General features: G+C 37.2%; 2 protein-coding genes across 2 annotated transcripts; both read right to left on the minus strand.

Moving 5' to 3' along the window:
• Positions 1-773: 773 nt before the first annotated feature.
• LOC105056681 (sucrose synthase 3) lies at positions 774-7,415 on the minus strand. The gene is given in 8 exon segments (XM_073247930.1): positions 774-1,206; positions 2,156-2,187; positions 3,773-3,927; positions 3,930-3,952; positions 4,135-4,160; positions 4,162-4,242; positions 4,244-4,288; positions 4,368-7,415. Coding segments are annotated over 8 exon segments (570 nt in total). The 5' UTR covers positions 4,557-7,415; the 3' UTR covers positions 774-1,187.
• A 139-nt stretch (positions 7,416-7,554) lies between these two features.
• LOC105056682 (sucrose synthase 2) lies at positions 7,555-16,475 on the minus strand. Its single transcript, XM_010938975.4, has 16 exons — positions 16,322-16,475; positions 13,578-13,707; positions 13,017-13,146; positions 12,774-12,925; positions 12,458-12,653; positions 10,649-10,767; positions 10,316-10,532; positions 10,136-10,231; positions 9,801-9,974; positions 9,549-9,665; positions 9,290-9,456; positions 8,945-9,169; positions 8,546-8,864; positions 8,184-8,428; positions 7,931-8,069; positions 7,555-7,831 (listed from the first exon to the last, which is right to left on the minus strand). Exons 2-16 carry the CDS (start codon positions 13,673-13,675, stop codon positions 7,775-7,777), a joined length of 2,451 nt encoding a protein of 816 aa, XP_010937277.1. The 5' UTR covers positions 13,676-13,707; positions 16,322-16,475; the 3' UTR covers positions 7,555-7,774.
• Between the last annotated feature and the right edge of the window lie 1,611 nt (positions 16,476-18,086).

Consider the following 18,086-nt stretch of genomic DNA (forward strand, 5'->3'; position numbering starts at 1 on the left):
GATCTTTGTTCATATGACTCATGACCTGCCAACTCAGTATTTAACCATCTCCAAGGATTGTGCCAACCATCTTGTATGTATTGTACCATTCCTTGTGAATTGCACCATCCCCTTTATACAATGCGATAGTTGAAGCTTGTCATTTGCATGGAATGGCCACCTCATAGCATTGCCCTTTTGTATGAATTCCACCGGTCAATGGAAAGCTCAACCTACAAAGCTATGGGTTTGAACTTTGGATACAAGTTAAAATCAGGCTGTATCACTGGATCCAAATCCATCTCTAAGTTGACCTCGAGGCAATGTGCATGAAAAAAAAGTGATGGATGGCACACCAGCTCTTTCGACGATTCTCTTGCATTTGGATCAAAATGTGGTGAGATTATCAACTCGTTTGTGCAGATAGGTCTCGCAATGCAACCGCCATCCACAAAGTAATGCAATTATTTGGTGATTATCATACAACATCTGCTCATTCAAGAAGGAACATTTGATGTACGACTACGATCGCATCGACCGATGATTGTTTGGAGTAGATAAGCATATGATTTGTTCAAGAAGAATATTTACTAGGCTAATGATTATACTTCCTGAATTAATGAGTAACTCCCAGTTTATGCACTTCTAAACTTAAATCATTGGTTCTGATGTTGCTAGGGTACACCCTTTCAACCTGCAAAATCTGCCATAGATACCATGGTCTTGATACAGGTTCAAACCTGTTTAAGTTTGAATATTCAGGTGTCATGTAACATGCAAAATTTAAGTTTCATTAACCAAAGGGGATCATAGGAGTGAACCATATACAAATGCAGGACAACAGTTAAAATCAGCCAGGTCTCACATAGACAACAAGTCACATCTGCAACCTTTCCAGATTTACTGAACAAAATAGCAAAAGAAGGAACCAGCGGCCCAAGTTGAAAGTAAGAACAAATAAGAACAAACAGAAAGGTGGCAACATTTTGTTTGCAAGAAAGCCTATCTCCAGGTACATTATTCAAAAATAAGGACAAATAGAAAGAGGAGCAACTTTTGTGACAGCCAAAATTGTTGTTGAGGCTCTTCACCAGCAGCAGAACTTCTGCCTTAATTACTGCACAACAATTGAAAACAGAAATCGGACCAGAGACTACAAAATCTCTCAGATCCAATCCTTTTGCATCACTGGCCTGAAATATTGATTTCTAGTCAGAGGGATGTAGCCTGCAAAAAAGGAGAGAAATAAGTAGCATATTAGATTATATCTTATTAACATAGTTGACACACCATGTCCTTTTAAGAGACATGCCTCATTGATACTGAAAAAAAAGAGCCGATCGTGAGAGAACACAATAGAGGTAAAAGATGCAACATTTTTAAGGAGTTGCTTTAGAAGCTGAAGAAAACAAGCATCAATCATCTTCTCAAGTTGTGGATCAGAATTAATCAAGTTGATGAATTTGATAACTAAATTTTGATGAGAAGATTAAAAACGTATAATGCTGACCTTAGCACCTCTTTTAAGAGCTACATGGTTTCCCAATAGAACTATAATTGCCCCCTAGCAAGCAGCAAATGTGACAGCACCGAGGTGGAAATGATTGTGTTAAGAGAGCTGGATCGCATGGCAGCCAAGATACTTTTCAGGATGACAGGTTGAGCGCAGACAGCAGAGATAGAAGAATCCACACTAGTGAAGTTTTAAGGAGAAAGGGGTACAACAGGCAAACATCTTCTCTGAGGCCAGAGGGGCAAAACCCTGAAGCCAGGACCAAGTTGTTTATATATTGGCTTTACCTGGAATTTTTTGGTTTTCTTCTTGGCTGAGATATCATGTTGTGCCAGTATCAAGCACTCATGGGTACAGTATATCTAAAATTATTTCTATATATCTTTTGAATATAAACTAATGTGTTATCAAACGCCAGCCAGCAGGATACCGAAGTATCACCCGAGATTTACCATATCAGTTTATGTAACTTTGCAGAAGTTTTGGTGAACAAATATTAAGATCAATACATAAAACAATCAACAAATCTCATATTCACCATGCCAATCCGTACTTTTAATATCTCAGACATTATAAATGGGCTTAAAAGTTTGCAACATCACAGACAGGTCATACTTCTTGATCAAGAAGTAACTATAATACTTAAGACAGATTTCCGCGTACCCGGCTTGAAGACCTAGCTGGAAATTTGGGACCTGAAAATGGGTATGCCCAAGAAGATAGAAAAAAAATCAACAAATTACACAAACCACAATAAACCATCTACATAATAAAGCACTTAAGCAGAACCTTCACATAGATACCTTTTGTCCAATGAATCCAAAACCTTCAGGTGGCCAAACATGAAAATCATTAAAAAGAAATTTAAAGAAACAGTGACATCAATTATGAAAATTATAAAAGCGTTTGATAAGAGATGTGATGAACATATTCATCTACTAGTAACAATCAATTTCAAAGTAAAAGCAGTGCTCACTGTGCATCCCATGAAATACTCATGCAATTTTTTTTCCTAATTTAAATGATGTATACTCGGTCCAAATTCAAGATTATAAAAAATGAACTTGATGTGATATATTTTTAGAGATCAAATATGCATATAACTTCACAATCAGTTTTTAAGCAAAAGAAAGGTTAAATCTAAGAATAAATCTTACTATCTAAAAACAAGGTTAAGACAGAGACAGGTGCACGTCTAACTCAATAATAGATCTTCAATTAGAAGACAGCGCAAGATGATGATAAATCCCATGCCCAAAGTGGGCAAGTACACTGCTTACCTGGGGGTCAGATGTGTACAGCACCATTTGAAAATTCAAATTGAAGAGGTGGCATAAGTTCACTCAATTATGTAGACAAAGATGAGTGCTAAATAGGATTGAACAAGGTTTGCAGAACCATCCCAAATAGTTCAATTCAGGATGTATCAAGTCCCGCAGGGCCGGACCAGGATGGTTCCTACAATCGAAATGAGAAACTGATGATAAGGGGGAGAGGGAGAAGGAAAGAGAGGAAGAGAGAGAGCGGGGGCCTCCGGAAGCCACAAGAAGGCAGCCTAGATCACCGTGCCACTGCCGAGCTAGGTGGAAGCTAGAGGAGGGCGGAGATAGGATAGGAAAGGAAGAGAGAGAGAAGGCCGCCAAAGGCTGTTGGAGGAGGGTGGAGCTCCTCTACATTTCCGCTCCTCCTCTAGCTTTCCACCGGCCTTGGCGGCCGTGCGGCAGCCTTATAGGCCCTCCGGAGGCTTGCAACAGCCTCCTCTCCCTCTCCCACTCTTTCCCTCTCTATACCCTCCTCCAACTTCCACCGAACTTGGAAGCAGCGTGGCGACCTCGGCTACTACCCTCCAACGGCCTTCGGAGGCCCTCTCTCCTTCTCCCTCTACTTCCCTCCTCTCTCTCTCTCTCTCTCTCTCTTCAACTAAAATCTAAAGTAGAAAGCAAGGAACTTTAGCTAAGATTTCCAGTTGATTTGCCTAAGTAGTTTTGGATTGGATGAGATTCTTGATATCCTAATCCCATTAAAGATACATTGTTATGAGTAATGCCCCATCGTAACTTCACCAATCACACATGACATTGCATGTCTTTTCATGTTGGTTCCAAAGTGTTACAAGGACAAAAGAACTGCTAAAAAAAGGAAAGTTATGTCCTTTTGATCTAATACTTCCTTGAATTTTTTTTTTTTAAAAAAAAGTCAGCGGAGTGATTTGTTCATTCTATTTTAGGAAAATAAGATATCATAGACAAATGCATCATGCAGTTATAGTGAAAATTTTACCATCCCTTTGTAGTTACATGCCCTGAGGAAATTCAGCAGTGGATACATGCTTTCTTTGTCTTGGAACAACTTTGAGGAAAGATGACGATTAAGGAACTGCAATCCATTGCTAATGGATTTCAACTACAAGGGACGAGGAAAAGAAGCATTGAAGGCTCCAGCATGAAGCTACCCTGGCTGCTGAAAAGGAGAAAAGGAAGAGACAAGTAACTTTTCCAGAGAGATGAAGAGAGAGATAGAGAGAGAGAGAGAGAGGAGTTACTTGGCCATAAGTGACAGAGTGAACAAGGAAAATGATAATGTTAGAACTTTTTTTTTTTTTTCCGAATGAAAATGTTAGAACTTAGAACAATATGACCTACCTTCCATTCACAAGTTCTTCCTTGAACTTCCAAGTACTCTGGCACACTCAACTCCTCCACAGCAAGCTCATTCACAATTACCAGTACATACTCCCAGATTCCAGGCCTCAGGGTGAATAGCAAGAGCAACCCATGAAGGTACCACAATTGCTTCCTGTATCACAAAGGCAATGCACCATGGAACCATCAACAAGTTAGAAGATAACATGGTGCAGGTCTTCACTGTGCAGAACCTGTGCATGTTTTAGAACATCCTCAAAGAACACCTCCTTCAGCTTTTCTCTGTCTGCTTCAGGAATTACAGCTTCATATTCAGCTAACAACTGATGGGATTGCAGCATTCCCTTTCCCTGGCTAACAAGCCAGTGAATAAATTTTATTTTTAAAAAAAATTTCAGATATCTCTCATCACCCATGCCCATACATATGAATCAAAGCACATACAGTGCTTGGTGCAACAAAACCAGTGGCTCCTTGATGAAATTGTGTGAGCAAGAAGGTTATAGCTAAATGAGAAGGGCAGTCCAGGCCATAAATGATCAAGATTATGAAACCTGGAAATCTGAGTTTTTCATGTGGAAAAAGAGAACTAGACTATGAATAAAGGTACTTGGTACTGTAACAGGAACAACCATGGAAAAAGAGAACTAGACTATGAATAAAGGTACTTGGTACTGTAACAGGAACAACCAACCAACCAATCAAAGAGGGCTAGTTCTAATCCATATAGCTTGACACAAGTTATTAAAGGATCGTTTTCTATCTGAAATTTTTTCACAAGAGTCATATTAACACAAAAAAAGAGTCAAAACCTTGAGAAAAGGGCAACAAGTTCATTCGGATGTGCAGCAAGAGAGACACCATGGCGCTCCCGAACAGTGTAGATTTGAGTCAATGCAAAATTGGCCATGGCTTCTCTTTTTTCCTCCTCCAAGCCTCAAAAAGCCTCAGACTTCAATGAAAACATAAAAGAAAGGAGCAACCAAACATATTAGAAACCACTGAATGATATTAACTATACAAAGAATCATCCGAAACTCTCTTCCTGAATCACATGCCCATTGCACAAGACTTTATGACATGAAAGCGTTGAACACAGCAATTTTGAAATTTTGACCATTATCCATGCAAATAAATAGTCAGATAATAGCCGATAAACAGATAAAAGACTCCTGTAAATTAGATGATTTCTTAGGAATTAGATAAGAGAAACCCAAAAATAATCAAGAATCAAACAAAGCCCAGGATTGAAACAAATTCAAAAAGGGAAATTTTCAGAAAAAATACTTCAGAATCTGCTCAACTAGAGCTTAAGATACTACAAGCAGAGAAGTTGCAGAATTTAGAGAATAGAGGCAGACGAGAGCGTGATTGTCAAAACTGAGAAGACTACATACAACTACATATTTGTTAAAAACATTTTTTTTAGTTTCTTCTCTACTAGAACTGACAAGTGACAATGCATCAGTTGAAAAGAACAGAAACTCAAAATACCATCAATAAGTTTGTTTCTCATTAATTCTAAGAGGTTAGGCTTTTCTGAGTTGACATCAATACTGAGAGGCTGGTTACAGAAAAAACCAGACGTTGGGGATAGAGGGGGTGGCAGGTGTCAACTATTCTGAACAAAGAGCTCTTTCTCCAACACGAAATGGTTATGATACAGTAGGAAGAGAAGTGAATGCTTCCAGACTCAAAGCTAAAGTTCTTTGGAGTCTTCGAAGCTATTGGAAAAAGATTCAAGGACCAACGTCAATACTGAGAGGCTGGTTACAGAAAAAACCAGACGTTGGGGATTGAAGAGGTGGCAGGTGTCAACTATTCTGAGCAGAAAGCTCTCTCTGCAGCATGAAATGGTTACGATGCATTAGGAAGGGAAGTGAATGCTTCCAGACTCAAAGTCAAAGTTCTTTGGAGTCTTTGAAAGCTATTGGAAAAAGATTCAAGGACCAACAAACCAAAACTGAAGTTCTTTAAACTATTTTCTCCATAGGATGATAGAGAAAATCGCAGAGAAATTGGATGCTTATCTAACAACAAAAGGATGGTGATGTATAAAAGCCAAAAACAACAACCCCAGATAAAGGAAAGACTGATATTGTGGGATATATGTTTAATCCCACATCGTCTATGCATTAGATAGATCTGAGATATTTATATAGGGCCAAGAGATCCAAATAACATAGTCTAGCTGGTCTTTTTAAATGAGATCCCAAATCGTGACAAATGATATACGCGGCCCACAGCCTATATGGAGTAACGGGCATTGCAACATGGGTTTAGATTGAATTTCTAGTACTTACAATTGAATTTGAATAAGTTTGGACTGTTGGCTTGGTAAGGACATCGAGACTTGAATGAGGAGAGTATACGAGGATTCATGAATCCTGAATTGAATATTTTTCATGAATTCAAAAGATTTTTAGTATGGAGAATAAAAAGAAGAAATTTTCATAGGAAAACAAAAATAGAACCCTCTGATTACATTAGTATGGGGGTGATGATCAGGTCGTGTTGGATGAGACATAGTAAAAGATTAGGTCAAAAATTTGCCTATCCAAATCCTACTTGTTTTGCTAAACAGGTCAAAAATTTGGACCCATGCCTCACCATTTAATTAAATAGGTAATCCAACCCAACCATTAAACGTTTAAGTATCACCACCAGACAACTCACATAAGGAAATCTATATAATAGAGAAAAGAACAAACTTGTGTATATGTTGATAAATGTAGAGATGTCTGAACTGAACTTCCATAACAGACAGCTTCTCTTTAGCATGCCAAGGAAACAAATAAAGAGAAGAGTCAGTTTTCTCCTAATTATTTGCAGAAACTTACAAAGGATTTTGAGGAAAAAAAAATACACTTGGTGTTATCAAGGTGATTGGTTAAGAAAGAAACAAGAGGAAGAAAGAACAATGCCAGGCACTGTAGATGTTTACTGTAGATGTGACATTTATAGTCTTTACAGGATTGTGGGGGGAAAAAGAAAAGGAAAAAAGATATCATGCTTTGATGCCAATGAAATCAGGAAAGACAAATCACAGAGGAAGTTGGAACCATGTCAGTGGGGCAACTTTATTCAAAGCAAGAAAGGGTTTTTTACGGCGGGCCAAGGTGGGGAGAGCATGGCTAATTGCAAAATATAGCAGACAAAAAAGAAGAGATGGCCCTTTACTTTCCTAGAGTACCTCTAGAAACTGGTGATATTTTGCATTGTCCATTGCTCTCCAAGTTATGCCGGCGATCTATACCACTGCAAACCATTCCAACTCCAACTGATCAATCAGAAACCACATAACTTGGACACGAACCAACCATCACAAAATGTTGCCTCAATGGCATAAAGACGGGAAATTCTTGTCACCATGCACACAACTCTAGCATGATGGATCAACATGTTTCCCCAATTTTTCAATTTTTTGAGAAAGAAAATAATACTTATTTTATTGAGCATCAAATGGCAATTAAGCCTTACATAACATGGAAATTAAAAAGCAACAGCAAACACTTCTCAAATTGCCCCAAAATCAGCTCTAAACAACAATGGCGCAAACAAGAACTCAGAAAGCAAAGTTCCTCCTAAATTAAATCAAAAAAAAGCGGAACACAGAACTCGCGCTTGCCTCCTATCCAGACTACTTGGTGCCGTTGGCTGCTATCTCACCATCAGCATGCAGAGGAACAGACTTTGCCTGAAAGTAGAGATTGGAACAAAGCAGACAATTAGTCAGAAGGAAACGTATCAAGTCTCTCAAGCATCAAGTAGATTCATCAATGGATCTGTAACTTACCAAGTTACGGTACTTGAGGGCATAGAACATCTCGAGGTAACGACGGGTCTCACGCCTATCCAGGTTTGAGACATATTTCCAGAAGCCATAAACACCGGATAAGGTCATCAACCTCTCGGAATAGAGCTTCCAAGTGTACCTGCATTAATTCCAAGAAGAGCACAAAATAAAAAGACTTAAGTCTTGAATCTTCCATACAAGCTCCTCCTTCAATTCACGAAAGAGTGTTGCTCAAAGAAAACATCATGCTTACTTCTCTTCAATTCGCTGCAACCCTCCTTGCGAGATTTTGGCCCAGTGGCTCGGGTCTTCCTTGCACTTCTCGAAGAAATCTACAAGCAGTTCAGCAGCTTTGTCCCCCTGATAAGGATCAATATGGAAGCCAGAAACACCATGCACTATAATTTCGGCAGGTCCTCCATGGCACGTCGCAAATGTTGGCAGTCCACACGTCATGGATTCAACAACGGTGAGCCCGAAAGCTTCATAGAAGGCGGGCTGAACAAAGGAAAACAAAGAAAGAGTGAGTAAAAATTGTCATCTACCTAGTAAATATTATATCAAATGTGAACAAATCTATCATGTTTCTTCTTTACTTTTAAGAGATAAGAATACCTGCACAAACACTCCCTTGGTGTCACAGATGTACCGGTAGAGCTCACCATTGCGAACACGGTTCATCTGAGCAGAGATCCATCGGATGTGACCATCCAATTTGTACTGTTCAATGAGACTGTACATCTTCTTCATCTCTGCTTGTTCTTCGAGATCTTTGGATTCTTTTCCATGGTCTCCGGCCACCACTACAAGGTTGACCAATTCCCTCAGACGAGGATTCCTGCCATACAGCTCAACCAGACCAGTAATGTTCTTCACTCGGTCCAGCCTTGCCATGGAGAATATAACGGGTTTGCTTCTGTCCTTCAAAACAAACCTGCAAGAATCTCAGAGTTAATAATTGAAATGAACAATAACATAGGGAAAGACATGCAGGTGATGTAGCTAGGTTCTCACTTGTGGTCAGAATTCTCAACAGGACTGTAAAGCAACTCCTCAATCTCTGGATGGAGGGAGGTGAGTCTTTTGTGCTGCTCCGTGTGTGGGAAGTAGATGGACATGTCAGCTCCAGGGGATACAATATTGAATTTTGGATCAAAGACATCAATCCCATGCACGACACGGTAGAGCCCAGGAAGAGTGAAGGCAGTGTGAGACTCATACTGTCCCACAGTGTCCTTGCTGAAATAACAGAACATAAAAAAAAAAAAAAACCAGTCAGGTAATGGTGGTATTTTTTTTGCATCTTAATATATAAACAGAAACTTAGTGCATTAAGACACTATTGGCATGAACAACAACCTTCCAGCAATCTCTTGGAAGGTACTGGTGATGATGAAGTCCGCATGGTTCATTGCAATTAAATCAGCTGTGAACTGGCAAGAGAAGTGATACTGGTTCTCAAACTTCTTCCAGTATATATCTGAATTTGGATACTTTGTTTTCTCCAGGGCATGGGCGATGGTGCACTGCATGTGAAGGAACAAAGATTATTAAATTCAGATGAAAAAATAACCACGATTAAGCAAGCCAAGGGTCAATGATGTTCTAGCATCAAAACCTGAGTAACTCCCAGTCTATGTGCCAATAAAGAAGCTACTAGGTTTCCATCACTGTAGTTTCCAATTATCAGGTCTGGCTTGGCTTGCAATTCTCCTGTTAGTTCATGTGCAACATCCTGCAGCATAAAGCAAAACAATATAAATTTACTTTCATAACTTTTTAAGTGCTGCAAAGAAGATTTTACAGTGAAAGGTATTGAATGGGAAACAAATGCAGAAAGGAAACTTAGAAAGATTGATGAAAGGTGTACCTCAGCATAGGTCTCCAGGTAAGGCCATACTTCAAAACGTGAGATCCACTTCCGGATAATCCCATTCTCTGTTCTAAATGGAACACGAAGGATGTGTGTGTGCTCTGTTCCAAGGACCTTCTCAAGACGCTGACCACAAGTGGTGCCTACTGCATCAGGCAGCAATCTGGTCACCTGCAATAAATCATAGGGGAGTCGCATCAGAAAGACCATGACAGGTGCATACCATTCATATTGTTACCAACTTGACACCAAGATATTCTTCATGATTTCTATATATTGGAAATAAACAGTGAACATTATATGAAACCCACCAGAAATCAATTTGAACTTACAATGAGAATACGAGGTGTGATATCAAGACCTTGTTTCTTTATTCTTTGTAGCATCTCATTCTCCAAAGCACGAACTTGATCCAAAATATAAACAACCTGCAAATTAATATTTAAAGTTACATAATGTTAAAGAAGTGAAATCAGATATGTGTCAAACTCAATTTTATTTTAGAATTATACCTGGCCACCGGTGTCGGGATACCCTAAGACATTAGCTTGGGCAAAGTAGCCATGAGGAGAAAGGATGACAACATTAAACATCATAGGAACTGTGCCGAGGAAGTTCTCCAAGGTACACGGATCAGGTGCCTCCAGAAGATCTAGAAGGAGATGGATAGTCTCATGACAACGCTGAGCTGTGTCACCCCATCCCTTGTCCAAACCAAGCTCTTGAAATCTAACATCATGCAAATGGGAAACAATGTGAGCAGTTATGACGACTTAACAAATTTTCCACTGCATAAGAATCTTCAGTATCATCAATAACCACAGAAATAATGGCACAGAATTTACCTGTGGTTGAATTCCGAGTATGGGGTGTCTGATGGGATACTCAACAAATATTCCTCTGCCTTCCTTAGTGCAGCCTGGAGAGCACTAAGGCTGCGAATTCTATCATTTAGCATCATCGACTGCATGGCATAACAATAATATTAGCATAGGACTTAAAATTAATTTGAAATGCATTAAAAGTTTAACACTTGGATGATTTATATATTATAAATAAAATTAATACAGAACTTAAAATTTGTCAACAACAAATTAAGATCAATAGATCAAACGATTTATATAACATGATCTTAGCATCAAACTGAAAGCACTAACTCTATGTTTGGTTGAGATCATGAGAGGATGGATGGATGGATGAGGTTGAAAGGATGGATGCCTCCATCTAGTTCAAAAAGTTGTAGGGTGGATGGGTGAAAAGGGGATCGTCCATCTATCCTGACCCACCAATTTGCATTCTCCCAATTTGGAAGGACGTAAAGAAAGATGGATGGATTTTTGTATTAACAAAATTACCCCTCAATTTTTTTTTGACAAAACTATAATATTTCTTCACTTTTTTCATCCATATTATGTATATATATTTTTATATATACTATTAATCATATACTATTAAAATTTATTACTAATGATTTTAATTTTAATACATAATATTGACAATTATAATTAAATAATTAAAATTATCTTCTATTTCTCTATTTTAGTTATTATTTTTAAATTAACTATTTATATAAATATTAATTAACTATTTAAATTAAATTATAAATTAATTAATTACTTATATAATTAACTCTTTAATAATTAATTTATTAAATTATTTATTAAATCAAATTAAATATTTATATAATTTTTATATAATTATATATTATAAAGATTATAAATTTATATATTGTTTACTTTATTAATATAAATAAATGTTATGAATTGATAATAATAATATTTTTAATAAAAAAATTAATAAAAATATTATATAAATATTATCTATCCTATCTTCTCCTATGCCTAGGAGAGAAAAAATTATTTTTATTCATCCTTCACTATTTCACCAAATATACAAAAAGATAGATGAAAGACATCCTCTATCTCAGCCATCTTTGCTCTATCATCCTTCGTACCACCAAACAGGGGTAAGAGCTAGTCTGGATAATTGGGCCCAAAATTCCACAGGAATCATGTATGTGGGCCTTTACAACCACCTAAATGAGGTTAGACTAGGCATGTCTTTATAAATATTTATAGAGCTATTGCAGTGAGCCCCACATTGGGAAATGGGATCCGGGCCCGTCCACTGCAACTGCTTTCTGGGTTTGAATAAAAACAGGCTGGATTAGGCCTAGATTGTATTGGTCCAAACAGGACCCTAAGCAGAAAAAATCCAGGCACAGGTTTTTTTCCCCCATTCACCAGTGCAAAAGTTTTGCTAAAATTTTGACCATCCACAGCAGATTAACATCAAGACTTATCATTGACCGGAAACAGTATAATATACTGCTGTTAAATTTATACAGTATTTATTAGAGAAAATAACAGCAACCTAGTTTTGATGTGAACATCTTCATTTTCTAAATTCCTTGCAAAATATTCAATTGATCATCCTAAATACTTTTGCATTGGATCAAATTCATCATATCCCTCGGTCCAGCTTGTTAATCACATCATATAGGAGGTTTTCTTATTATGTTTCATTCCAGATTCTTAACAGGGCCAAAGAATTTATAAAAGCAGAGATTCATTAATTTGAACTTTAGAAAAAAAGAAGAAGAAAACAAATGAAAGAAAACAAATAAATGCATTATACGGTTGTAGAAAGCTTACCGTCCCCTTGTAGTTATGCGCTCGGAGGAAATTAAGCAAAGGGTACATGCTTTCTTTGTCATGGAACAACTTTGAGGAGAGATGACGATTAAGGAATTGCACTCCATTGCCAATGGATTTCGAAAGCGAGGGACGAGGGAAAGAAGCATTGAAGGGCTCGAAGTCCAATTCCAGCACAAAGTTGTTATTGTGGCCACTGAAAGAGGGAAAGGAAAAGTACACTACTCAACTAAATATGATGATGATTTAATCAAAATACATTAGTTTTATCATGGAGAAATCGAGGAAAATGATCTACTGGATTCATATAACCTACCTTCCATCCACAAGTTCTTCCTTGAACTGCAAATACTCGGGAACAGTTAACTCTTCCACGGCCAGCTCGCTCACATTCACCCTTACATACTCCCAGACACCGGGCCTGGGGCGAATAGCAAGAGCAACCCATGGAGGCAAAACAATTGCTTCCTGTATCACAAGAACAATGCACAACACAATGAAGAACAAGATTTTAGATGTTAAGCATAACATGATGGAGTAGATTCCAACTGTTCTTCACCTGTGCAGCTTTCAGAACATCCTCAAAGACTCCATCCTTCAGCTTTTCTCTATCCACTTCCGGGATGACAGCTTCGTATTCAGCTAATAACTGATGAGGCAGCAGCATTCCCTTCCCCTGGTTAACAAACCTGCAAAGAAAAGAACAATCAATCAGACAACCCCTCAGAAATTCTCGAAACATGTTTACTAAAGAATAAATTTCACAAGAAAACCAATGTTGTTTAAAGTAATCCAGGTTGAATCACGCAACCAAAAGGGTTTAGCTAATCATGCATGGTAATCCATGCCATAAATAATTGAGGTTACAAGAACAAGAAGAGATAACTTTGGGGAAATAAGATTTGCAACGGTATGATTAGTTCACTGTTCTCGGTCCTCAGACATTAAAAGCATCGAAAGAAGTCTCCAAAGCAGTTTGAGCATTCAATTGTATGTTTAACATCCATCAAATGTCTAAATCTAACCTTCCAGATTGACAAAAGAATCATGAAAGCAAATATTATTATGTATTCAAAAATATCCATAGAAATCATAGAACACAAAGCGAGTTGGACACAACCTTGAGAAGAGGGCCACCAATTCATTCGGATGGGCGGACAGAGTGTCACCAAGGCGCTCACGCACACTGTGAATGCGGCTCAAAGCAGGGGTTGCCATGGCTTCTTTTGCTTCCTTCTTCAAGCCTCAGACTACAGCACAACAAAAAAAAGAAAAAGAAAACAGCAACCAAAATCTATCAGATCAGAAACAACTAGAAGCAAAACTACTATCAAAAAGATTTTGAGAGGGATGACTGGGGAAAAGAAAAGTCAAAGTATGACCACCCAGAAGAAAATCTAGAAACCCAGAAGTCTAAAAATCCCTCCGCACCCGCCTAAAATTTTTGACATGGAAGCATGCACCAGATACAAACAAACTTGAAAATATCTTAAAATATAAAAAAGATAATATGAGACAATAGAAAGGGTAGCAGCAAATAAATAAAAGATTAAAAAAAATATATCAAGGATGGAACAAATCCAGAACTTAGGCAAATGAAAAGGGATGTTTACATTAAAATAATGAGAAAAAGGTAAGTCCAAAGTCCACAAGCAGAGAAAAGTGCAGATCTCAGAAGGAGATCAAATATAGAAGAGAGACAAATGGTAAAAATTAAAAACTGAAATAATTAGATATAGATACGAGCAGGGGAATTAAATGTTGATTAAGACTCTCCTTCGACTCTTTTTTGTGCTGTCAATTAAATGCATAATAGTTTAAACTACCACCAATACTGAGATGGGCTCCAGAAAACAACAGGAATTGCGGTCAGAGTTAGAGAGGAAGGTAAGGTGGCACGTGCCAAACGGCGTTTTCTAAACAAAGATCTATTTCTCCGACACAACCCAAGCCGTATCGCATTCCAAACACGAGAGAAACTAGACCCTCCTAGCTAAAAACTATAACACTTCTTTGGTTTCTCCGGATCTCCTTGGAAAAAGATTTCAAGCCGACAAACGTTGAACGTTTTATCAACTGCTTTTAAGAGAGAAGACAGAGACACGGGAAACGCGCATACTTATCCATCAGAGAGCAAGACGGTGATAAGGGGAAAAGGAAAGAAAAAACTTGTCTTAGCTAAGGGAAAGGATAAGTATTAAGAAACTTAGAATTTTTTACGAATTAATTACAGAAACTTAATTTAAAATATATACAGAGATAAACATAAATACAGAGAGAGAGAGAGAACAACTGGTAATGAAAAGAGTTAGAAGAAGAAGAAATGGCAGATGTTTGCAAATTGCAATATGAATTGAGAGCAAAAATATGATTTTTGGCCTTAAAAAAGTAGTTCAGTTCCCCATCAAACTCTGAGTTTATACACAATAAAAAAAAAAAAAAAAAAGGACATATTTGTGGAAACAGAGGACCGGATCTAAAAGAAAACGGATAGGAAGTTCGAAAAAAAAAGGAATTTTTTAGAGAAATAATCAAGAAGAAACCAGATCTGCCACCAAATTATAATATTTTGCAGAAACTTCACAGATTCCACAAAAGATCTCCGCCTACACTCTCCTAGAAAACTTAAATCAGACAAGATCCAAACTAAGTTTGTAGAAAAGAATATAGCTTGCAGAAAAACGTTACTACTCTGAGGAGATCTCTGCTAAAAAGTGGGAAGAAAGAAAAAAATTTGCAGTTACTCTGCGACGACCGACCGAAGCTAGTCTATTTATTGAGAAGGCAACACGAGTTTTTTCTTTCAGTCGACCAGTGATCTACAAGATTTTAGTGAACGGTTTGCAGGATTATGCAAAAGGATCGACGTTGGTCTACCCAAAAGAAAGCATTCCCCTGCTTGCGATCTACCAGAGAATCCAACTGAAACAAAAGCCGAATAAGTTCATAGAAAAGGACAGCTCTTTTTAAAGCGAACAAGTTCCATGCTTGAGAACTCTAAATTTTTTACTAGATTTTGGAGGAAAAAAAGTGTTTGTCCGTCATCTATTCAAACTACTCCAAAAACAACAGTTTTGTTCCTTGCAAACAAGATCAGTATTCAGTACGAAATAAAGTCGTAATATTTCACCAGATCAGAGAAAAAAAAAAAGATGCTCCTTGCCGTTATCGAAACAAAGTACTCGATAAAGAGCCATGCAGACGAGATCGGTACAAGAGAAACTCCAAATCTTTCACCAGATCAGAGAAAGAAACAGTTTTCTGCGGCAATAGAACCAGAACTACTAGGAAAGAACAGCTCTCTTTTTCATGCAGACAAGATCCAGTAGTCGACAGGAAGAAGAATCGAAATCCTTCACCAGATTCTCGAAAACAACAGAGTTTCCTTGCCTAAATCTAACCAAGCTACTCGAAAAGAAACAGCTTTTTCCATTCCAACAAGATCGGCACGAAAGACACCGGATCACACGTAACAGAGTTTTTTTTTTTTCCTTTTCTTTTCTTTATTTTTTTTTGCTGCAACCGAAGCAACGAAAAAAAAAAATCCGAAAAGAACGTCTCTTTCCCATGCAAACAAGATCAGCAAGCTTAAGAAACTCCAAAACTTTGACCAGATCAGAGAAAAAGCCCAGGTTTTTTTTGCTGCAACCGGCCCAAACTACTCACAAAGAAACAGATCTCTTCCGAGAAAACAAAATCGACACCAAAGAAAGTCGAAATCTTTCACCAGGTTGGCACAGAAACAGAGTTGTTTCATGGAAAACGAGCAGCAACTCCCCCCTAATCGCAGAAACCTACCCAAAACCCATAAGCCCAGAGTACCAGAGCTTCCCCCCAAGCAGAGACTAGAGAAGAGACCCTTACCTTCCCGAGAGACCCCAATGGCGCCCCAAAGAGAGAAGAAAAGGAAAACAAGAGAAAAGAAACAACGAAATAAAGGAAGCAAATCAAGAAAACGGAGTGAACGGAGTTGGGGGCGATGGGATGAGGAAGCCATCCCCCTAAGGCCCTTTTTATAGTAGAAAAAGGGTCCCACCTTTAGCTTTGGTGGGTGCGTCCCCCCTCCCCCTTCTCTCTCCCATTGTTTCTCGTTAATCTCCCCCAGAAAACCGCTCTCGGCCGGGATTGCCGGTTTTCCTGCTCGCGGACAGAATTTGATAACTACTTTCCTTATTTTCGCCAAGTGCACACCCCCGGATCGTCTCCTTTACTCTCGGCATACTACAAATAAATGAACTCCACAGAGGAGTTGCCTTTTATAAAGATGGAGGGAATTTATCTGTTTCGGGTTCGGGTCTTGTAGTTGGGAAGCAGCCATTTCTTTAATTCATTTTTGCTGAAAATAGAAAACTTCTTTTTAATATTTTCGGTTGGTTTTTTGTTTTTTTTGGGTAGGAAATATTTTCGGTTGGTTTTTTGGGTAAGAAATATTTTCGGTTGGTTCAGAGCTCCGTCTTTTTCTCGTTTTATACTGCCTGAGTTTTAGACCGCTGGGTGAGTTTGTCAAAATTCTAACTTTGTAGTCTCGTCAAGTCGAGGAATATTTGCCTTTCCACCCTTATTTTCCATTACCACTTGGCGAGCCACCAGAGGCTGCTGCTGATCAAAATTTCATCTCTTAGTCTGTTCCATTTATTTTTTGTTTACTGAGTCAAGAAGTACAAGAGAAAAAAGCGTGTGTACAATACAAAAAAAAAAAAAAGCAGCCATAGGCTGGAGTGTAATAATGTCAAGGATCTGCTTCTGTGACCGTGATATGCAAGATCTTGATTGGATGTTATATCCTAGGTGAATTATATCTATATATTTTTTTGAAAAAATATAAATTTTACATCACACTGATTTCTTAGAGCCATCTATCATAGTTTAAAAAAGGTGAGGATACAGAACACTGAAATTGTATGCTTGAGGATGAAAATGGATCGGATGAATTCATCTGAGTTTATTTTCATATCTCAATTTTTTTGAAGAGAGATATAAATATAAATATTTAATTAATATCTATATTTATACTCATATTTATTAAAAAAATAGATATAAATATAGATATACAATTATATGATCCGAATATATAATTTCATTTATAATCTTATTTAATTTTATATAATATTTATAAATTTTTAAAAAAAATATACAACTATATTAATATATTATTGATTTGATTTATCATTTATTTAGTAATATATTTAATTTTATAATCACAAATTTTACTTATCTGATTTATATTTATATTTATATCTATATCTTCGATATCAGATTTATAATGTATCTATTTAAAATAAATATGGATATAAATTTTTATATTTGATTAGTATCTATAGCTATATTTATATTCATCAAATAAAATAAATATAGATATATTTATTTTTATATCTAATTTGGAGCCTTATGTATGCTAAGTAAAACATTGCAACATGCACATGAAAAAATTGTAGAATAGTTATTTTCTAATAAATTATCCGAGATAAAATAATACTTAAGCCTCAAAAAACATGGCAACCTGCTTATGAACTACATAAAAATATATATATATAGATAACAATATTTTCTCAATAATGCATTATGATATTAGTTGCATGAAACCTGAGTTAGAATACGCACTTCGTCTAGATTATAATCTTTCTTTCTT

This window comes from Elaeis guineensis, chromosome 13 (genome assembly GCF_000442705.2).
Source record: "Elaeis guineensis isolate ETL-2024a chromosome 13, EG11, whole genome shotgun sequence".
In the NCBI taxonomy this organism is placed as follows: domain Eukaryota; kingdom Viridiplantae; phylum Streptophyta; class Magnoliopsida; order Arecales; family Arecaceae; genus Elaeis; species Elaeis guineensis.